The sequence below is a fragment of the Cryptomeria japonica genome, chromosome 11 (genome assembly GCF_030272615.1).
Source record: "Cryptomeria japonica chromosome 11, Sugi_1.0, whole genome shotgun sequence".
NCBI classification, from domain to species: domain Eukaryota; kingdom Viridiplantae; phylum Streptophyta; class Pinopsida; order Cupressales; family Cupressaceae; genus Cryptomeria; species Cryptomeria japonica.
In genome coordinates, this window is record NC_081415.1 from 448,606,451 (window position 1) to 448,624,323 (window position 17,873).

Genomic DNA, 17,873 nt, shown 5'->3' on the forward strand with positions numbered 1-17,873 from the left:
CTTCACCTTGCTTGACATGTGGCAAAGCTTCCTTTGTTGGTCTTGCAAAGACACTAACTTGAAACCACAAATGAATCTTCATGGCAATGGGAGACAAGGACTCAATTATGGTTCACAATATGAGGAAAATCAAGGATTTGTCTTGAAAGGTGACTCGATATGAAGAATTTTGTATTGGTAAAACCATAGCAGCAAAAATAGTTTGGGGAGAAAATCAACAAACCAAAAGTAGATATTTTTGTTTTTGAAAAAATTGGGGAAAAATTGGCAAAAATTGGGAAAAAATCAGATTAAAAACAAAACATAAAAAATTGTAGAAAAAGAGAAAAACTATTTTATTAAAAAACTTAAGGGCATTTCCATAGCATAGGGATATAGAGAGCAAATAAAATAGAGTTTACCCATGAATTGTAGAAAATAATTTTTTGTTGTTTACATTCATATTGCTGATTACATAGGCAAATATTTAGTTAACCTTGTAAGAGGGCAGTCTCCAAACACACCAAATAGTTGTCTAAGTCTAAGATCAAATATTAGCTAAGTCGATGAAGTAAGTGCGATCAAAACTTAACAGACAACAATCCAGCTACTGTTAGGAATTTAGTAAAAGTGGAAGCCATTTTGAAGTGATCCAAGAATTTCATTGTGATTGAGGCAATGAGTTTTGTAGGGTTAATTCAATAATTTAGAAAGCTTATCAAATCATATTCCACAATTGCAATGCTTTATATTATAGCAGCAAAAACCATTTGGCGAAAAAATTGGCAAACCAAGAGTATAAGATTTTTTGAAAAAATGGATAAAAATCTGGATTTAAAAAAAATCGTAAAAAAATGTAGAAAAATAGACACAAATTACTTTTTATTTAATCTTAAGGGCATTCCCATAGCATAGAGATTTAGAGAGTAAATAAAATAGAGTTTAACCCATGAATTGTAGAAAATAGATTACATAGGCAAATATTCAGTTAAGTTTTAAAAGGCCAGTCACCAAATACACCAAATAGTGGTCTAAGTCTGAGATAAAAATTAGGTTAAGTCTATGAAGTAGCTGAGATCAAAATTTATAGACAGCGATCCAGCTATTGTTAGGAATTTAGTAAAAGTGAAAGCCATTTTGAAGTGATCCAAGACTTTCATTCTGATTGAGGCAAGGACTTTTCTAGGGGTAGTTCAATATTTGAGAAAGCTTATCAAATCATATTCCATGGTTGCAATGCTTTATATTCCCTGATGGCAATTGGTAAGTCTTTTATATGGGTAGAATTCAATAAACAACTTTTGTTTAGTTGAAGTAAAAGATTAGCAAGCCACTGGTTTTGGCAATACCTAGCTTGCAACTACTATTTTAGGTAGAGACAAATTTTAATTGTGTAGGCTTGTTTGTTGTCATTTAGATTTATTTCATGGAGCACTTTGGATATATTGCTCACATAATGAATTGTATGTCTTTGTTTGAGAAAAAATTAACAATATCAATTATAAATTATAAATCATATATCCATATCTATATATATTATATGCGTCTTCAGACATTAAGTGTCATGGTAGAACATTCTGTTGGTGAGGCAGCCACCAAGGTTCAAACACCCATTGGGCCATTGAGCTTGTAGGCCTTCTGCCTTTGCTGGGTCGTTGGGCTTGCGATTTAGAAGAAATGAACTGTGGGGAATGATGACCCCTTGAAAATGGCCTCGTGGGAAGAGATTCTCTGTAAGTTTGCTCTTTGGGATCAGACCAAGCTAAAAACCCGAGTTGCAATACATATACATATACATTATAAATTTTACATTATTTTTAATTTATAGTTTATTATATAACTATTAATATATATTCAGTCTATAATAGTTTAAATTTTAAACTACTTTATAGTATTAATTATAAACTATAGGGGTTTGCTCCTTTCCCGTCAAAGTGCCATCCATAATAGTGCATAATAGTATTAATTTTAAAGCTAGTTTACAAAATTAATTATATACTTGTTTGCATTAAAATCCATGGGGCGGTGTGTGCAAAGAGTTTGAGTCATATCAAAGTCGTGATTTAGAGCAGATTTGCCAGCTGCTTCGACACTATCTCATATGCCTCCCACAATTTAGGATGATTGAGGCCCTTTCAAATTCGGTTGATGACCGCCATTGCTCCTCCCACTCCTTTATTTAGGGATTTTCAGAAGTCAGAAAGAAGACTAAGGGACAAAATAACAAATTGTTTCAATGTTTATCCCACATTGACTCTGATTCCGTTTCGTATCAGCCATATTTTTGAGCAATTCAGTAATTTCATGAATTTTTCTAGGGTTTTGCAAGTTTTTACAACAATTTTTTTCACTTTTTTCACCATTTTTGGGGGGTTTAAACATGATTTTAACACAATTAAAATGCAAAAAATTGTTGAAAATTGGGTCAACTATTTTTTTGTGAGTCGGGATTTTTTTGGGGAATAAATTGGCTGGCTCCAGGATTTAGGATTAATCGGGTATAATCGTGATTTTTTGCAGACTATTGCTTCTTTGGGTAAAACAATATTCTGGGTTGAAACTTCACAATATCGTTTTTTAAAGAAATGGCCCTTAGATCACTCTCACCTCTCCTTCCTTACCTTAGCCCTGATTGTTGCATGTCTAATATGTGGGAAAGCTTCATGACTAAGGGAGGGAAGATTTCAATTATGGCTCACAACATAAGGAGAATCAAGAATTTGACTTGAAATATGACTTGATACAAAGAATTTCGTATAAGCATAACAATATTTTGGGTTGAAACTTCACAATATATTTCTTGTAATTGATTCAAACTGAGAGGGAGAAAATAGCTTAAAATTAGATAAATTCATTTTGTTTGGGATATTGTGGACATTTCACTTCATTTTTCGGCAGTAAATCATGGAAATCTTTTTGGGCATGCTGGAAACATTTTTCCTGCAGCCTGGATCTTTTTCCATTGTAGAAATGGTTGGAATATCCTTTGATGGAGCTAGAAAATCCCTAAAATGGAAATGTTTCTGATGTATCAATTGTTCTTTTGGATGTTGTTTGAATTACACTGTTCTTGTTAGAGATTTCTTTCCTTAGAAAAACAACTAACCATAAATACAGTCCATCCTTCCATTTTCTATCCCATTCTCATTTCTAATGCTCTTTACATGTTTAAAATGTTGTTTCCTTGACTATTCCACCCCTAATTTCTGACAGTTGCACCTCTGGCGTTGCCAGTTACTTATTGCTGTTTCTTTGTGCAACCAACTGATTATAAGTAACACCCAATGGAATAAATGTTGCATGAAGGCCAATATTTGAATTTTACAACAGATTGAAAATACATGATTGAAGTGTGAAATGTATTATCAGTTAGGAATTATGAGAAAAACTTATTTGTTCAAGTTAGCTTGACATGGTAAAATTTTGAGAAAATGTTATCTTGTTGGTTAGTATAAGATAATGCTGGTCAACATTTTGTAGATTCGCCTGAGTTCTTTAGTTTAGATGATGAATTATTTTTAGAAGCACTAAACTACGTGTTTAAAGCTGAGAGAAACAAAATTCCTTGTATTGAGTTGAGTCTCTTTGTGATAGAAAACTCTGCCTGGCATATCAAAGGTTGCTAATACTGAAGAGGAAGAAAGTTTATCCCAAAAGCTTGGTAAGAAGATTTTTTTTGTTCAACTAGCTTTGAGTTGTTGGTAAGAAAATTTTTGCTGCTACTTATGCTAGTTTCTTCATCTATGCTATATCTATAGAAAGGGTTTTATTCTTAAAAACATTTGTACATGGAGCATTCCTATACATATGATGAAAGTTCCATTTGATAGCTTATCAACTTTTGTTGTTTCTTGTTTAGGCGCATGGTGTTGCTATATGAGTAGTGTGGGAACTAATAGTTTAAAGGGAATGGACATCTACTGTTATAGAAACAGTAGCTTCTTATTATAGAAATGTTTTTAGTTTGTTCTAACATTTAGGAGGCTTGAATCATTGATTAGTGGTGACACTAAGTGTGTTAGTTTTTGGTTCTGTTGTTGTCTATTTGTTTTTGGATTTTGTGCCTCTTAGTCATTGGACATATGCTGTGATGGTAGGGTTGTGGGCAGGAGTACTCTCATGTTTCATGGATCATGTTTTTTTTCATAGGAAGCCCCAAACATTTTGTTTCTTCATGATTCTTTCAATTGTGATGATCTAAAATGTTCCTTATCATGTTGTCGGTTCTGTTTTGTACTTACTTTATTGAACAGAAACAAAATTACCAAATGTTCCAGTCCGTAAAATAGTACGGACAGATTCATCAAATCCAGCAGGAAGGATGCATGCTTTCTTACAAAAGAAGCCTAATGGAGGTCAGGAAGCTCAAGGTGATCTGGTTACTATAAGGTAATTATATCGGGAAATTAATTTCAATCCTTACTAGTATAGTTTATTAGCTGGTCTCAATATTTTTGTTTTATGAAATGATAAATTTATTAATTGTGATTATGCATTTAATGTCTAGTTAGAATAGTTGCAAGGTCTATGCATTGCGGAGTCTCTTACTTTCCTAATACATTTGGTCAAGTTTTCTCTTGCTCTTCTTGATGTGTTCACTTGATTGTTTCTTGTATGCTTTTTACATGAATCACTTTATATTTGGATAATACTTTTTTGTCAAATATGCTCTTTTTCCTCTTGATGTTTTCAGTTGATTGTTTCTTATATGTTCTTTACATGAATCACTACAATTTGGAATGGAACTTTTAGGCTTTGTTTGTCTCCATTTTGATTATTTGGTCAAAGTATCCAGTTTTATGAAAGTGTTTCAGACAACTACCTTGCAAATGACATTCAAGAACAGTTTTGGGTTAAGGTGCCAGACAGCGAGTTGACACAACATCTGAAAACATTGCCTTCTATGGAACACTTCCAGAGGACCTATGCTATTCACTCGGAACAACATTTCTAAGTATTTTGTTTTTACTAACCAAAATTTGTTCATTGATAGTCTAACAGATTTAAAACAGTCACAAACATGATAGATATGGAGTTCTGTGGCGGTCTCCATGGTTGGTCGAATCAAAGGAACAGTACATATTATAAAGATTTTAAATGAGATTATCATCTCCACCCAATTGATCAGCATGACAACAACAATCAATGTCAGAGGCCAGGATGCCACCTTTTCAAATCCTTGACCGATCATTCTACATATCACCTGCAGCCCCTAGATTGGATGTCCTTTCAGGTTTGAAAGCATGTAGCTGATAAATTCAAACTAGTAGGCAATGTGTAGCACACTCCTTTAGCTACTACTAAAACAACACTGAAACTAATCCAACTAAATTTAATTGTTTGCAATTTCTCTTGTCTGCAGTGTATGGTATTGTCTAAGATTTATGCAATTAACTGCACTTGCAAATTTTGCCCGACATTTCTGGTCTAACTGTTGGACCCATCTCCAGGGATTAAAAAGGAAGCTAGTTGCATTTGAAAATTTCCCTTTTGCAAAGGATGTGATTTCTAAGCTAGCGTATTGAATGTTTTTGTTGTGTCACTCAGGTCTTCTTGGTTATGATACATGAGAGCTTCCTTCAAAAGTGTGATCCAATTATCATATATCATAACTCATAGCTTGTGCTACAGTAAGATCCAAAGGCAGGAAGGTGGATCACGGAAATAAATGAATCTCAACTTTTGGTAGATTCTTCTCCTCTCCTTCTCATTCTAAGATTCATTGCAACACAACACTGACTTTTCATTGTGTCTGTTGCTTCTTTTTCTGCATCATGGCCTGGCAGTTGCATGATTGGATGATCTAGACGATTGACAAGACACATTAATTTCAGAGGCCACTAGCTTGAATCTATTTTGCATTCCCATGATTGCTTATGGGTTATACCCTTTATTGGTCATTAAAATTTTTTGTGCAAGAAACATACAAATATACTCCCTTGCATGTTCCACCCAAAGTAGCCCATGCTTGCCACATCGTTTCTTTTGTTTGGCAGAACCACTTTACCTTTGTATTTCTGGGACCACCATCCATTGAGTCAAATTTGGCCAATAGTTCTTGAAGCTTTTAAGATTGAGAAACCTTTTATTTCATAGAAGTGGTGATAATGTTTCACATGGACTGTCCACAACCCCTTTCATGTTCTTTTCACTTAAAGAGGAATTTGTCCCTAGGGAATCACTTTATTAGGGCTTATGAATAGCCTAATTACCTTAAGAGTATTACGCTCTGGACTTTCACACAACTTGATAGCTAAGTTGGTACTCATCTCTGTCTGGTTTGTCATCAGTTGATCATCATTTGTGTGGTCTCCCAAGTCAGTTTACAAGATCATCTTGTTGTAGTCTTTTCTTCAACTAAATGACTAATGACTTTTGCAGGCTGAAGATGATTGTTGCAGAGTAAACAGGCAAAATGAGTTGGAATTTTGCCCAAGTGTGAAGAAGAAGAAATTGGTGCACTTTTCCAATGGATTAACCACTTTGCAATTCCTCCCAAATTATGAAATATGGCCTAAGTGGAGTTGGCACATGCTTTTGATGGTAAAACCATAAGTTATTTCTGTTTGTGCACATTTTGGATGGCTGACTGCTGAACCAATGGCATTCTCTTCCCGAATCTCTACCTAGCTCTCAAATGACTATTGCAGGGTGAAGATGATTGTTGCAGAGTAAACAGGCAAAATGAGTTGGAATTTTGCCTAAGTGTGAAGAAGAAGAAATTGGTGCACTTTTCCAATGGATTAACCACTTGGCAATTCTTCCCAAATTATAAAATATGGCCTAAGTGGAGTTGGCACATGCTTTCGATGGTAAAACCATAAGTTATTTCTGTTTGTGCACATTTTGGATGGCTGACTGCTGAGCCAATGGCATTCTCTTCCCGAATCTCTACCTAGCACTCAGATACAAAGGTGGTACCCTTTTACTAAGTTACTGGTTTGGGTATAGGTTTTTAGAACCTGGTAGGACGGTACAGATTTATTTTTGTCCTTAGGTATAGGTACCGGTACTTGAGCAATACCCTGGGCATTCCCAGGGAGAAATCCACACCACACCAGTACCAAGACCAGACCCACATGGGTACTTGTATTAAATTAGGATCCGGTAACATGGACCTCTTTTTATGGCCAAACTATCTTAAATTTCCGAGTTTGGATTAAGTTGTTGGCAAATTCGGCTTGGGGGTCTGGCTCAATTGGTGAGAGCTTCTTGTGGTAAAGCACGAGGTCATGAGGTCCAGTCTCCCCCCAGCCCACGTGGTATCAGAGGACATGTTGAGCCCATGTCACTAGTCACGTTAAACAGTTTACCAGGTGCACTGCAATTTATAAGGGGAGCTATACCCGATTACTGTAGTCTAAAAAAAAAAAAGTTGTTGGCAAATTCCACTCGGCTAATGGAGCTGCACCTTTAGTGGTTTAAGCGCTTATGAAAGTCTGCCAGTAGTCATAATTATGGTAAACACTTTAATCATCTTCACCCAGCACTTAAAAGTTAAAAGTGACACCAAAACAGACTTGGGTGTACATGTTTGTAGGCTAAATCTGTATACTTTTCCTCCAAACAGCACTCAAAAGTGCTAAATGTCTAAGTGATCTGTGTGTAGGTTTAAGTGAGGAAAATCAATGTAGTGTGGCACACTTTTTGGTGGGTTAAACACATGAAAAGTTTTGCCCAAACAATGTAAAACAGGGATAAAACCTAAGTGATGTGTTCCAAAGGTTTAAAAAGGATGGTTTAAATGTGAGGTAATGCCACTAGTTTCCTCTACCCAAGTGAATCAAAAAGTGGCAAAAGCCTAAGTTATCTCTGCCTGTTCTCTGAGGCTCACATTATGAAGGGCAAAACCATCCCAATGCCCAGCCAGTAGGCTCTAAAACATGGCAAACACATAGGCAATTATGGCCAAGGTCTTTCAAGCAAACATAACGTCTGAGGCACACTTTTTGAAAAGCAAAGCAAGCCATAATCTATGCTCATGTTAAAGCATTTCAAGACACTTAAAGGCATGGTGTGTTTACTCCTTGTTTGTGCCATAAGTGAGTTCCACCTAAGTTTATGTTTGAGAGAAAAATATAAAAGGGTGCACCTCTCTATATTTAGTTTGGCAAAAACTTAAAACAACATTCTGAAGCTTGCAAGGAAGAGGATCAAACACCTATATATGAAGGAAATTCATTGTTTGATTTCCAAAACAATTCAGACTTTGTTATTTATCACCATAGTTCCATGGAGTTTCCCGACAGGGGGACACAGTGATGTGGGGACGAGGGGACCAAGGGCTTAAGTGAGGGGACGGTGGCAGAGTGGTGGTGGGGGGCGGGGTCGGCGCTGATATACAAGTTGTGGTGAATTGAAATCTTCAAGGCAAAATCTGCAATTTAACATCTCTGCGAGTGCCCCATGAAAGGCAAAATAGTTTTCACAAAGTTTAAGGTTGCAATCAGTGACTTAGTGGCATCCCCAGCGGAGGTGGCTGTGCTATGGGGGAACGCTTCCCCCAAGTCCCTACATCCTAGAAATGTCCCCATCTTGGGGACACGGGGTTTTTAAGGAGGGGAGGATGCATCCCCATGGAACACTGTTTATAACAGAAACAAATTTTTCCTTAATATTTTTGCAGGTCTATAAAATGGTTTTCAAACACTATTGTAAAGGGTTTTTCAAAATCTACAAGTGACATCTTTCATTTTCTCATTTCTTCTAGTCTTTTCTCTGCTGTTACACAGTCTACACTGAGTTCCCTCTCCTCCAAGGGACTTTCTTCACTTTCCAGTTTCCATCTAGCTGGTTGATCAAAATCTACATCCTAAAATCCTAGGACAGCGAAGATGAGGTCATTGTTCATGTGGATCTACTAGTCTGTAAGTATTCCTATTTCATTTTACTTTCTTTAAGTTTAAAGACTTGTTCATTAAAAACTCTCCTTTGTGAGATAAGTAACTTTCAGGTCTTGTGCCCAACCTCCAAGATCCAAACAGATAGGTCAGGATTATTTTCAGTAATTTCCTGTAATGCAAATCACCATTGAGAATCTTGTATAACATGCATAATTTTTAATACTTGTTTGTATTTTTAGGTTTACAAGTAGTTTTAGATCTTAGGCAGCTTCCCCTACTAATATTCAAAGAGGTTATTGTCATGTGTTATTCCAATTTGTGTTGTCTCACAAGAGACAAATTAAAATGCTAACAGGTATGGGGCTGGGTACAGGTTCAAGGTTCGTTCTTGTTGGTATGATAATTTTTTTTCTTGCCTGGGTTCAATATCATTGGGTACAATCGTATGATTTAAATTAATTGATTGTTTTAAATCATTATTTTTTATTTTTTTAGTATTATATATTTTTTAATATTAATATTTAATATTTGGTACAATTTAATTATGTGTGTGTGTGTGTGTCTGATTTGTAAATGTGGACTCGAGGTCCACTCCCTTTGTAATGAACAGAGAAACTGAACAAAAGCAATAATGTTGCCACTCCTGGACATTCTTGCACAGAACCTTTTATCCTTACATTACAAAGTGGAGAAAGCTAGACTCTATGGACATAAAACGATACAGAAAAGAACCTTAACTAGTCCATTATCAGGAAGGAAATCTTATAGATAGGAGACAGACATAGATGAAAGGTTGCTATTGATGCTGAAGAGGCAAAGTTGCTATTGATGCACAATATTGCCAAAGATGCATAGTTGCTATTGAAGATCCACAGTGTTGTTGAAAACAATCCAGATCAAGTCTTTGACTTTAAAATTTCATTCCTTCATTCTTTATATCCTCAACTATTTTAAAGAAAGCTAGACTGGATAAGGCCTTCTAAAAAATAAAAGATTAATAGCTGATTTATCTTTCCTGATCCTTATTTGGGAGAGAAGGGCCTCCATTGTGCACTACATTCTGCCTTCTATAAAGTCGCTAGTATCCATTCTCAAATATTCAACCTCTGTTTTCCTCCCTCTACATTTGGTCATGGAGACACAATTTGCTTTTTTCTTCTGGCTTTCTGTTTGAGAGATAGTAAGGATTTTCGTGGTAGTCAGATCTAATTCTCCTTTCTCTAACTCCATCAAGACAATAGAGTTGCGCCCTTGGTGTACCTAGGTCAGGCTTGTGCATGTTCGCGAACCCACTCTATTATTAGAAGAACTGGTAATATAGCTTGGTAGAAATGGATAAAGAATATGAGGATCGATTTAATGTGTTAAAAACTTAAACCTCATCCTTTTCAGTGTAAATGATCCCTGAGCAATCAAATTAGGTCAGTGGTATGGATAATCTTTACTTTGTCATCATTGGAGCATTAATGTCAAATCTTATCATATTATTCGAATGAGGTGGAGTTTGCTACTTCATGTCTGCAGGGCATTGTCTGTATATTCAAGGCAATGCCTTAACTTAGAGAAACTGATAAAATTAATCTTAAATTGATTTGGTTTATACCTCTTGGTTTGAGATAAAATCTTCATCTTGCCTCTTGGAAAGAGGATGACTATGCAAATGCTATCTTGTCTTCACCAAATTGGATTTTGGCTGGAAGAGAGCAAAGTTGGTTCAGATTTTTCTACTTATTAATTAGACAAAGGTTAATTCCTATAGAGTGATACCCATCCTAGTTGATTTGGGTAAACATCATCACGATCTTATCCTTATCCAGTTTAATGATCAATTCTTAAGGCTTTGAGGAGGCAAACAATTTGGGCCATAACAATCTCATTGCAATAGCTACAAGTAAATCAGTTTAGATTTAATAAAAGAAAGCTCTACTTACTATTTATTCAAAATATATCAGTTTAGATTTGATAAGAGTTACAAAGAGTGATCTAGAAAGGCTTTCCTTCTAAACTGCAACCATCCTAAATTACTCTCTTTAGAGCATAATAAAATAATAAATTTAAGGTCCTTCCTGTTTCCCTTGCATCTAAAATAAATCAAGTAAATGAACACCTTCATCAGACATATATACAATCTCAATTATAAATATGTAGTTTCTTTTTCAATGAAAGTAATTCAATCATTATAATTGATTCTTTTTAATTCTTTCTAGGCAACAAAAGATAAAATACCAAAGAGGGATATAGAATTGAGTCACTGGATAATGTCAGTTGATGTTAAAGGTCTTATCCATGTTTGTACCAAGCAAAGGGAAGTATTTTTGTTAGCCCCCGATCATCTAGACATGGAGTATGGGGGTGGATAAGGGCTAACGGGGAATTTTCTCTACCCTCTATTTAAAACCTTTCTTGGTCTAATTTACCAAAATGACTGTACTTGTCCTTTACAATTTTTATTGTCTATTCTACACCTCATTCTTCAATACAAAATCATTTTCTCTTCATTTTTTGAGATGGCAATAATGATGTAATATTTCAGAGTTAGAAAATGAATAGACAGGCATAATTTTACATAGACCACATCGATACTAACATACAAGAATGGTTTCACTAATGATGATTGAGTGAAGCTTTCATAAATGAAATGTGATAAAATATTTTCATTAAGATAACAAAAGAAGCATCCTTAACCAAAGGCTTTTCTAAAGTTTGTACCTCTTCTTTTTCAATTAGAACCAAATCTTCAAGAGGGTAACTAATGGCCAATGGTCTAGATTTAGTTTGTGCCCTCTCTCTAGGTGCATACTATTAGAGGCCTCTAGCTGCACTTGCCTTTAGAAATTACATTGCAACTATTACCTTCGTGACATCTTTCTCCCATCTTTATGCCCTTTGCCTAATCATATTTGCAAGGAAGATAAATAAATGTTAAATTCACCAATGTCATGTTAATACATCATTAAAATGACCAATATGTCTTTGTATACTAACATTATGCCAACATTGTATTAGATCTAACACCCACCATGATCATGTGAACATGTATTGGCATGCCTATATGTATGTGCATGCTTACATTTTGTCAACATCAGATTTTATCTAATACATGCCCTAATAGTTCTTGTTTGATAAGGCTGTGAAAATCACCGAAGTCATGATCAAAGATCGTAAGAGGATTTGGCCCAGAAAGGATTGCACTATTTAGTTTGATTTGTGGACGGACGGAAGGAACCACACATTGATCAAGTTTTTAGTGACATTATGTGGATAGTTGGTGTTTTTGAAGTCAATTGATACCTCTAAGAAGTGAGAAATTCCAAGACTATGCACTATGTTGCACAAGGTGGTAATTGAAGTGGGTGTGGAAAATAGGGAGACTTCTTGAGGGGCACCCTACTACTTTTGGAGCCCTTGTGCTGCACCTTGAACTGATTTTTTTCTTGAAGAAATAAACAAACTTGGATGGGTGAAAACCTTGGTGAAAGAGGTGAAAAACATCACAAATTACATCTACAACCAATGTTAGATGCTTAACATGATAAGAGAGCACACACAAAGGGAAATGGACTTGTATGATTGAGAGCCACATGATTTACCACCAAATTTGTCACATTACAGCCTCTTTGATGTCTCTTAGGTATATATATGTGAATACTAGGTGGATGCATAGCAGCAAGAATCTTTGGGGGAAAAAATTGGGAAACTAAAAGTATGATATTTTTTGAAAAAATGGGCATTTAAACATGAAAAAAGTGGATTTAAAAAAAACATTAATTTTTTTTGAAAAGGAGACAAAAAGTACTTGTTTTTGAAATTCAAAGGCATTTCCATAGCATAGAGACATAGAGATCAAATAAAATAGAGAGTTTAGTCCATGAATTGTCCAAATGAATTTTTTTTGTTTAAAATAGTAGAATACAATGTAGCATGTAAGTTTTGCCACTAAAAGATTCTTAGGTAAGTTCTATATGAAGTTGATAAAGTTATTGCTAACTAATAAAGTTGAATGATATGTGAATAGGCCTCTAGTCTTGTATGATGTGAGCGGATGGAAAAATGTTACTAACAACACTGCATTCCAAATTATTATATTATCAAAAGAATGTTTAATCATAGAGATTGCACACTATCATAGAAAACTTTGTAAACTTTTAAAACTTAGAAAGACCTTAAAACAACTACAATAAACATGTTTGCATTCCAGTAGAATAAAAGAAAAAAAAAATTATCCTTGCAAAATTTTCAAGTAGGAAACTGCAAAGAATAGATCATCCAAATAAAAATCTAATCATTTGATAAAAGAGAAACCGTTTCTTATAATATGTAGCATCAATGGGAATGAATCATGCATTTTCAAAGATTCTTGGTACAAAACCAAGTCACATTCAAAAGCTTTGCTTTTTAAACCAAACCTTCAAACTTAGTCAAAGTACTAACTCATATAAAGTAGAAGTAGAAGTTAGACACAAAACACATTTTACGATAGATGTAATATCCCCAATCCAGAATTTGAATGATGAACAATTAAATGCATAACTTCAAGGAGTTGTTTCAAACCAATCATCAAAGACTGTAGATGGAATACTCGCCGAGTATTCGGCTTGGCGAGTTTTTGAGTTTTTTGCTCGGCGAGTATCTATGCCATTATCTCGCAGAAGAATCTCGTAGAGTTTTTGGCGAGTTTTTCAAAAAAACCCGGTTGCATAAGGAAAAGAGGCCCAAACATGTTAAAAAATTATCTATTTTTTTAATTTTCAAGTCAGTCTCATTCACTTCATCAAAATATATACATGAAATATTACATTTAAGTATTAGTCACATTTCAATATTTCTTTTTCCTTTCTCATCTCTAGGAGCTATATTTCAGATGTATATATTGGCAGGATGTTTGAGAGTGGTTTCAAATCTCTAGGAGTTATGCAAATTCTAGGTTTTAGAAGTTGTTTTAAATTTTCAAACAGTCAAATTTCAGTAATCAGCAGGCTCCTATCAGAATTCTCTCGCTCTCTCTGTCTCACTCACTTTATCTGTGTCAAATTTTAGGCCTATCTATCTCCCTATCACTCTTCCTCTATCCCCTCTTTCTACCACTCTATCTCACTCTCTTCTTTCTCCCCCAAGATTTGGACCTATCTCTCTACCCCTCTTTCCCATCCTCAGACAAACTTAGTCAAATTTTAGTAATTAGTAGGCTCCTATCAGCATTCTCTCGCTCTCTCTATCTCACTCACTATATCTATCTCAAATTTTAGACCTATCTATCTCCTTATCACTCTTCCTCTATCCCCTCTCTCTACCACTCGATCTCACTCTCTCCTCTCTCACCCAAGATTTGGACCTATCTCTCTACCCCTCTCTCACCCTCAGACCCTCGCGAAGGGTGCTACCCTCAACTGAATTTTGGCGAGGTGGAGGAGCCACATCGGACTCCTAGGACTAGACCCTCTAGTTCTATCTCTCCCTTGGTTTTCACTAGAGCTAGGAAGAGGAAGATGTAAAATGTTTTGATGTAGTATTTACTTTTAGTTTTACAAGAACAATTTGCTATTTCATTTTGTTTCAGTCTATCAGCCATCAACATTCCACAATAGGATGCTATTTTGTACCCAATTTGCATTTAAATCAATCAAATATATCTAGACTCAACTCATTTCTTTTGTGTACTGATTTATTGACTCATTGGATGCATCTCCTCATTGAATTTTGCAAAAAATATGCATTTCTAATTAAATTTTGTTGATTTTCCCAGGTTTTATTGGATGTGTTTTAATGTATATATCTGATTCAATCTAATACTTGCGTTCTTGGAATTCTATGTGTTCTCAAATTGAATAACATTATACTATATATATTCCTTTGGACAGGCATGTCCTTGAACAGACATGTCTCTCCTTTAATTATAATAATTTAATCAATATTATAATGTTTCATCAATCAATTATTAATTTAGAATAATATAATAGATTAATATTGAATATTAAATTTTATATGATTAATAATAATATAATAATATAACATAATAATATATTATTATTAATCAACATATATTATATGTATTCTAAATGATCATTCGACTCAAGCTACAAACATTAACACTCCCTCTTAGCTAGGGTGGATGATAAGACAAAATGTGTAGTGATCTCCCATGTCAACACTTATGGCCCTCACCATAGATACACAAAACATAATTAACACTCCCTCTTAGCTAGGTAAGATGAATGTAGACAATATATTCAAGCATCATAATTTAATAGATAGTGATCATTTTAGTCATTCATGAGAATCATACCATCTAATCATTTGGTATGTAGTATCACCTAAACACGTGATCTTGAAGTTCATCACATCAATCTTGCGATTGATAGGATATCACCTAAGCATGTGATATCGGTATTGCCTACACGCAATACTTAAGGATAATCATATGAGAAAGCTTAATTTCTCACCTTATCCTAGTTGTGATAAGTGCACTAACATTTTATACAAATGTTATATCACCTAAATACATGATATGAAGTATCACCTAGACACATGATACAAATGTCCATCACGTCAATCTTGTGATGACAGGATATCACCTAAGCACGTGATATCAGTATTGCCTAAACACGCAATACTTAAGGATAATCATATGAGAAAGATTTAAATTCTCATCTTATCCAAGTTGTGGTATGTGCATTAACATTTCATATGAATGTTTTACCACACAACACAATCATGGCTTCATCCATGATTCACCAGAGATCCACCATGATAACTGGTTTGGACATTATAAGATCGTCACCTTATAATGTCTCCATACAAGTGTTCATTATCTTGAGAGATCGTCACCTCTTAGATATGAACCCAGGGGATAAAATCCAAAAATGTCCTGTCATGACAAAGAAGTTTACACATTAAACATGCCAATACAAATTGCAAATCAAATTACCTTTCTATCATACCTAAACCTTTTCTGAAGTGATCAACCTTCACTCTGAAAGAGGTTTTTGGTCAGAATATCTGCAGTTTGATCTCCAAGGGAAAACCCCCCTACTCGAGGGAGAAGCACCCAGCATAAAATGTCTTTATATATCAAATATGTCTAGCAATAATGCAAGATACGGGCCCAATATATGTTGCTCTACTCCTTGAAGCAATTTTCACAAGAGCAAATCTAATTGGTTTTCTTCAGAGGATCGATCTGCTCTAACTAATATATAAACTGCTCTTCACATAAATTGAATGGATCAGAGAATGAGTTTGCATCTTCTATATATATGAGGGAGGCACCCTTTCACAAGGGGTCGGTCCTCAATGACACCATTTGTCTCTTCACAAGGGTGACCACTACAACATCAACACTCCCTCTTAGCTAGGGAGGAATCCTTGTTAATAATATAGTCATGAAATAACATCCACCATGGCTACTCCTAGAGAGTGGAACACGATTCATCATGGTACTCAACATGATGATATCCATCATGGCTACTCCCATGTATGAGAATGCATATGAAGTATGAACACAAGTGCCCATCACAGAGTTGCTCAATGTGATGTTTTCATCTCATCATGACGTTCACCATGACTACTCCCAAAGGGTGGAACAGGGGCCTTCACCTCAAACTTCTCCCTCACAGAGAAGAGTGTATTAACAAGGGCTTGCTCCTCAAACTTATCTCTCACAGAGAAGAATGCATTAAGCATATTTTCATTATTTTCATGATGGTGTGGCTCCCTCTGATATCAACCTTCTGACCTCCTTGTCTAAGGTTGCTTCTGATGAAATGTTAGACTCCCTCTGAATCTGATATCAACCATCTGACCTCCTTGTCTAAGGTTACTTCTGATGAAATATTAGACTCCCTCTGAATCTGATATCAACCATCTGACCTCCTTGTCTAAGGTTACTTCTGATGAAATATTAGACTCCCTCTGAATCTGATATCAACCATCTGACCTCCTTGTCTAAGGTTGCTTCTGATGAAATGTTAGACTTCCTCTGAATCTGATATCAACCATCTGACCTCCTTGTCTAAGGTTACTTTTGATGAAATATTAGACTCCCTCTGAATCTGATATCAACCATCTGACCTCCTTGTCTAAGGTTACTTCTGATGAAATATTAGACTCCCTCTGAATCTGATATCAACCATAATTTCGTTTATAAGCATCAATTTATTTCTCCCTTTAATTCAATTTTATTGTGCTTTCGTCCTGAAGGTATGTCAGAGAGAGATTACAAATAGCTCATAAACTAAATTATCTCGAATATACCAATGATAGAAGCATACAAGATTTTACTAGCCAATATTATAGCATAAATTACAAACTCAATAATTCATGTGCTTTAATAAAACATGGAATACTTATCTTAAGTTTAAAACATTTCCTTTCATAAGGTGAGCCCATATAAGAAATATCACGCATGAATCATCTCTCATCATAATTCCCTTTGAATGATGTAGAACATTTTCATAATTTTGATCAACACTTTCATTATGATCTGCCACACACAGTCGTTAATAACTTTTGCAATTATCAAATTTATCCAATCTCTTCGGTGAGATGTTAGAAAATCTAATTACAAACATTTCCTCCAAGTTATAGCTAGATCCAACGGTTAAAACAGAAGTTATGACATTTTTCCCAAAACTGCTAACCCTAGGTAGGGTTTCAAGTGACCTGTACCAAAGTTGTCATATCTTGCACAAAACTGAATCAAATTTAATGAGATAAACATATTTGAAAACTAGAAACACATATCTTTCCATCCATATATTATAGTCTTCATTTTGAGGCCAACCAAGGGCCGTGCAATGGCATATTTCAGACTGAAAATTCTAAAAAAAAACTGAATTCTCCAACCCTCTCCAACCTCCAAATTAAACTTCACAGGCCTGAGCTCTGATACCATGTTGATTTTCCCAGGTTTTATTGGATGTGTTTTAATGTATATATCTGATTCAATCTGATACTTGCATTCTTGGAATTCTATGTGTTCTCAAATTGAATAACATTATACTATATATATTCCTTTGGACAGGCATGTCCTTGAACAGACATGTCTCTCCTTTA

The 17,873-nt window shown here is 35.1% G+C and overlaps 1 protein-coding gene across 1 annotated transcript in view; it reads left to right on the top strand.

The window, feature by feature from the left end:
- LOC131041394 (DNA mismatch repair protein MLH1) overlaps positions 1-17,873 on the top strand; it is a 383,111-nt gene that overhangs the window by 185,126 nt on the left and 180,112 nt on the right. The window contains exons 8-9 of the mRNA XM_057974450.2: positions 3,574-3,640; positions 4,233-4,368. Of these exons, the coding sequence (XP_057830433.2) occupies positions 3,574-3,640; positions 4,233-4,368 (203 nt within the window). The remainder of the gene's footprint in view (positions 1-3,573; positions 3,641-4,232; positions 4,369-17,873) is intronic.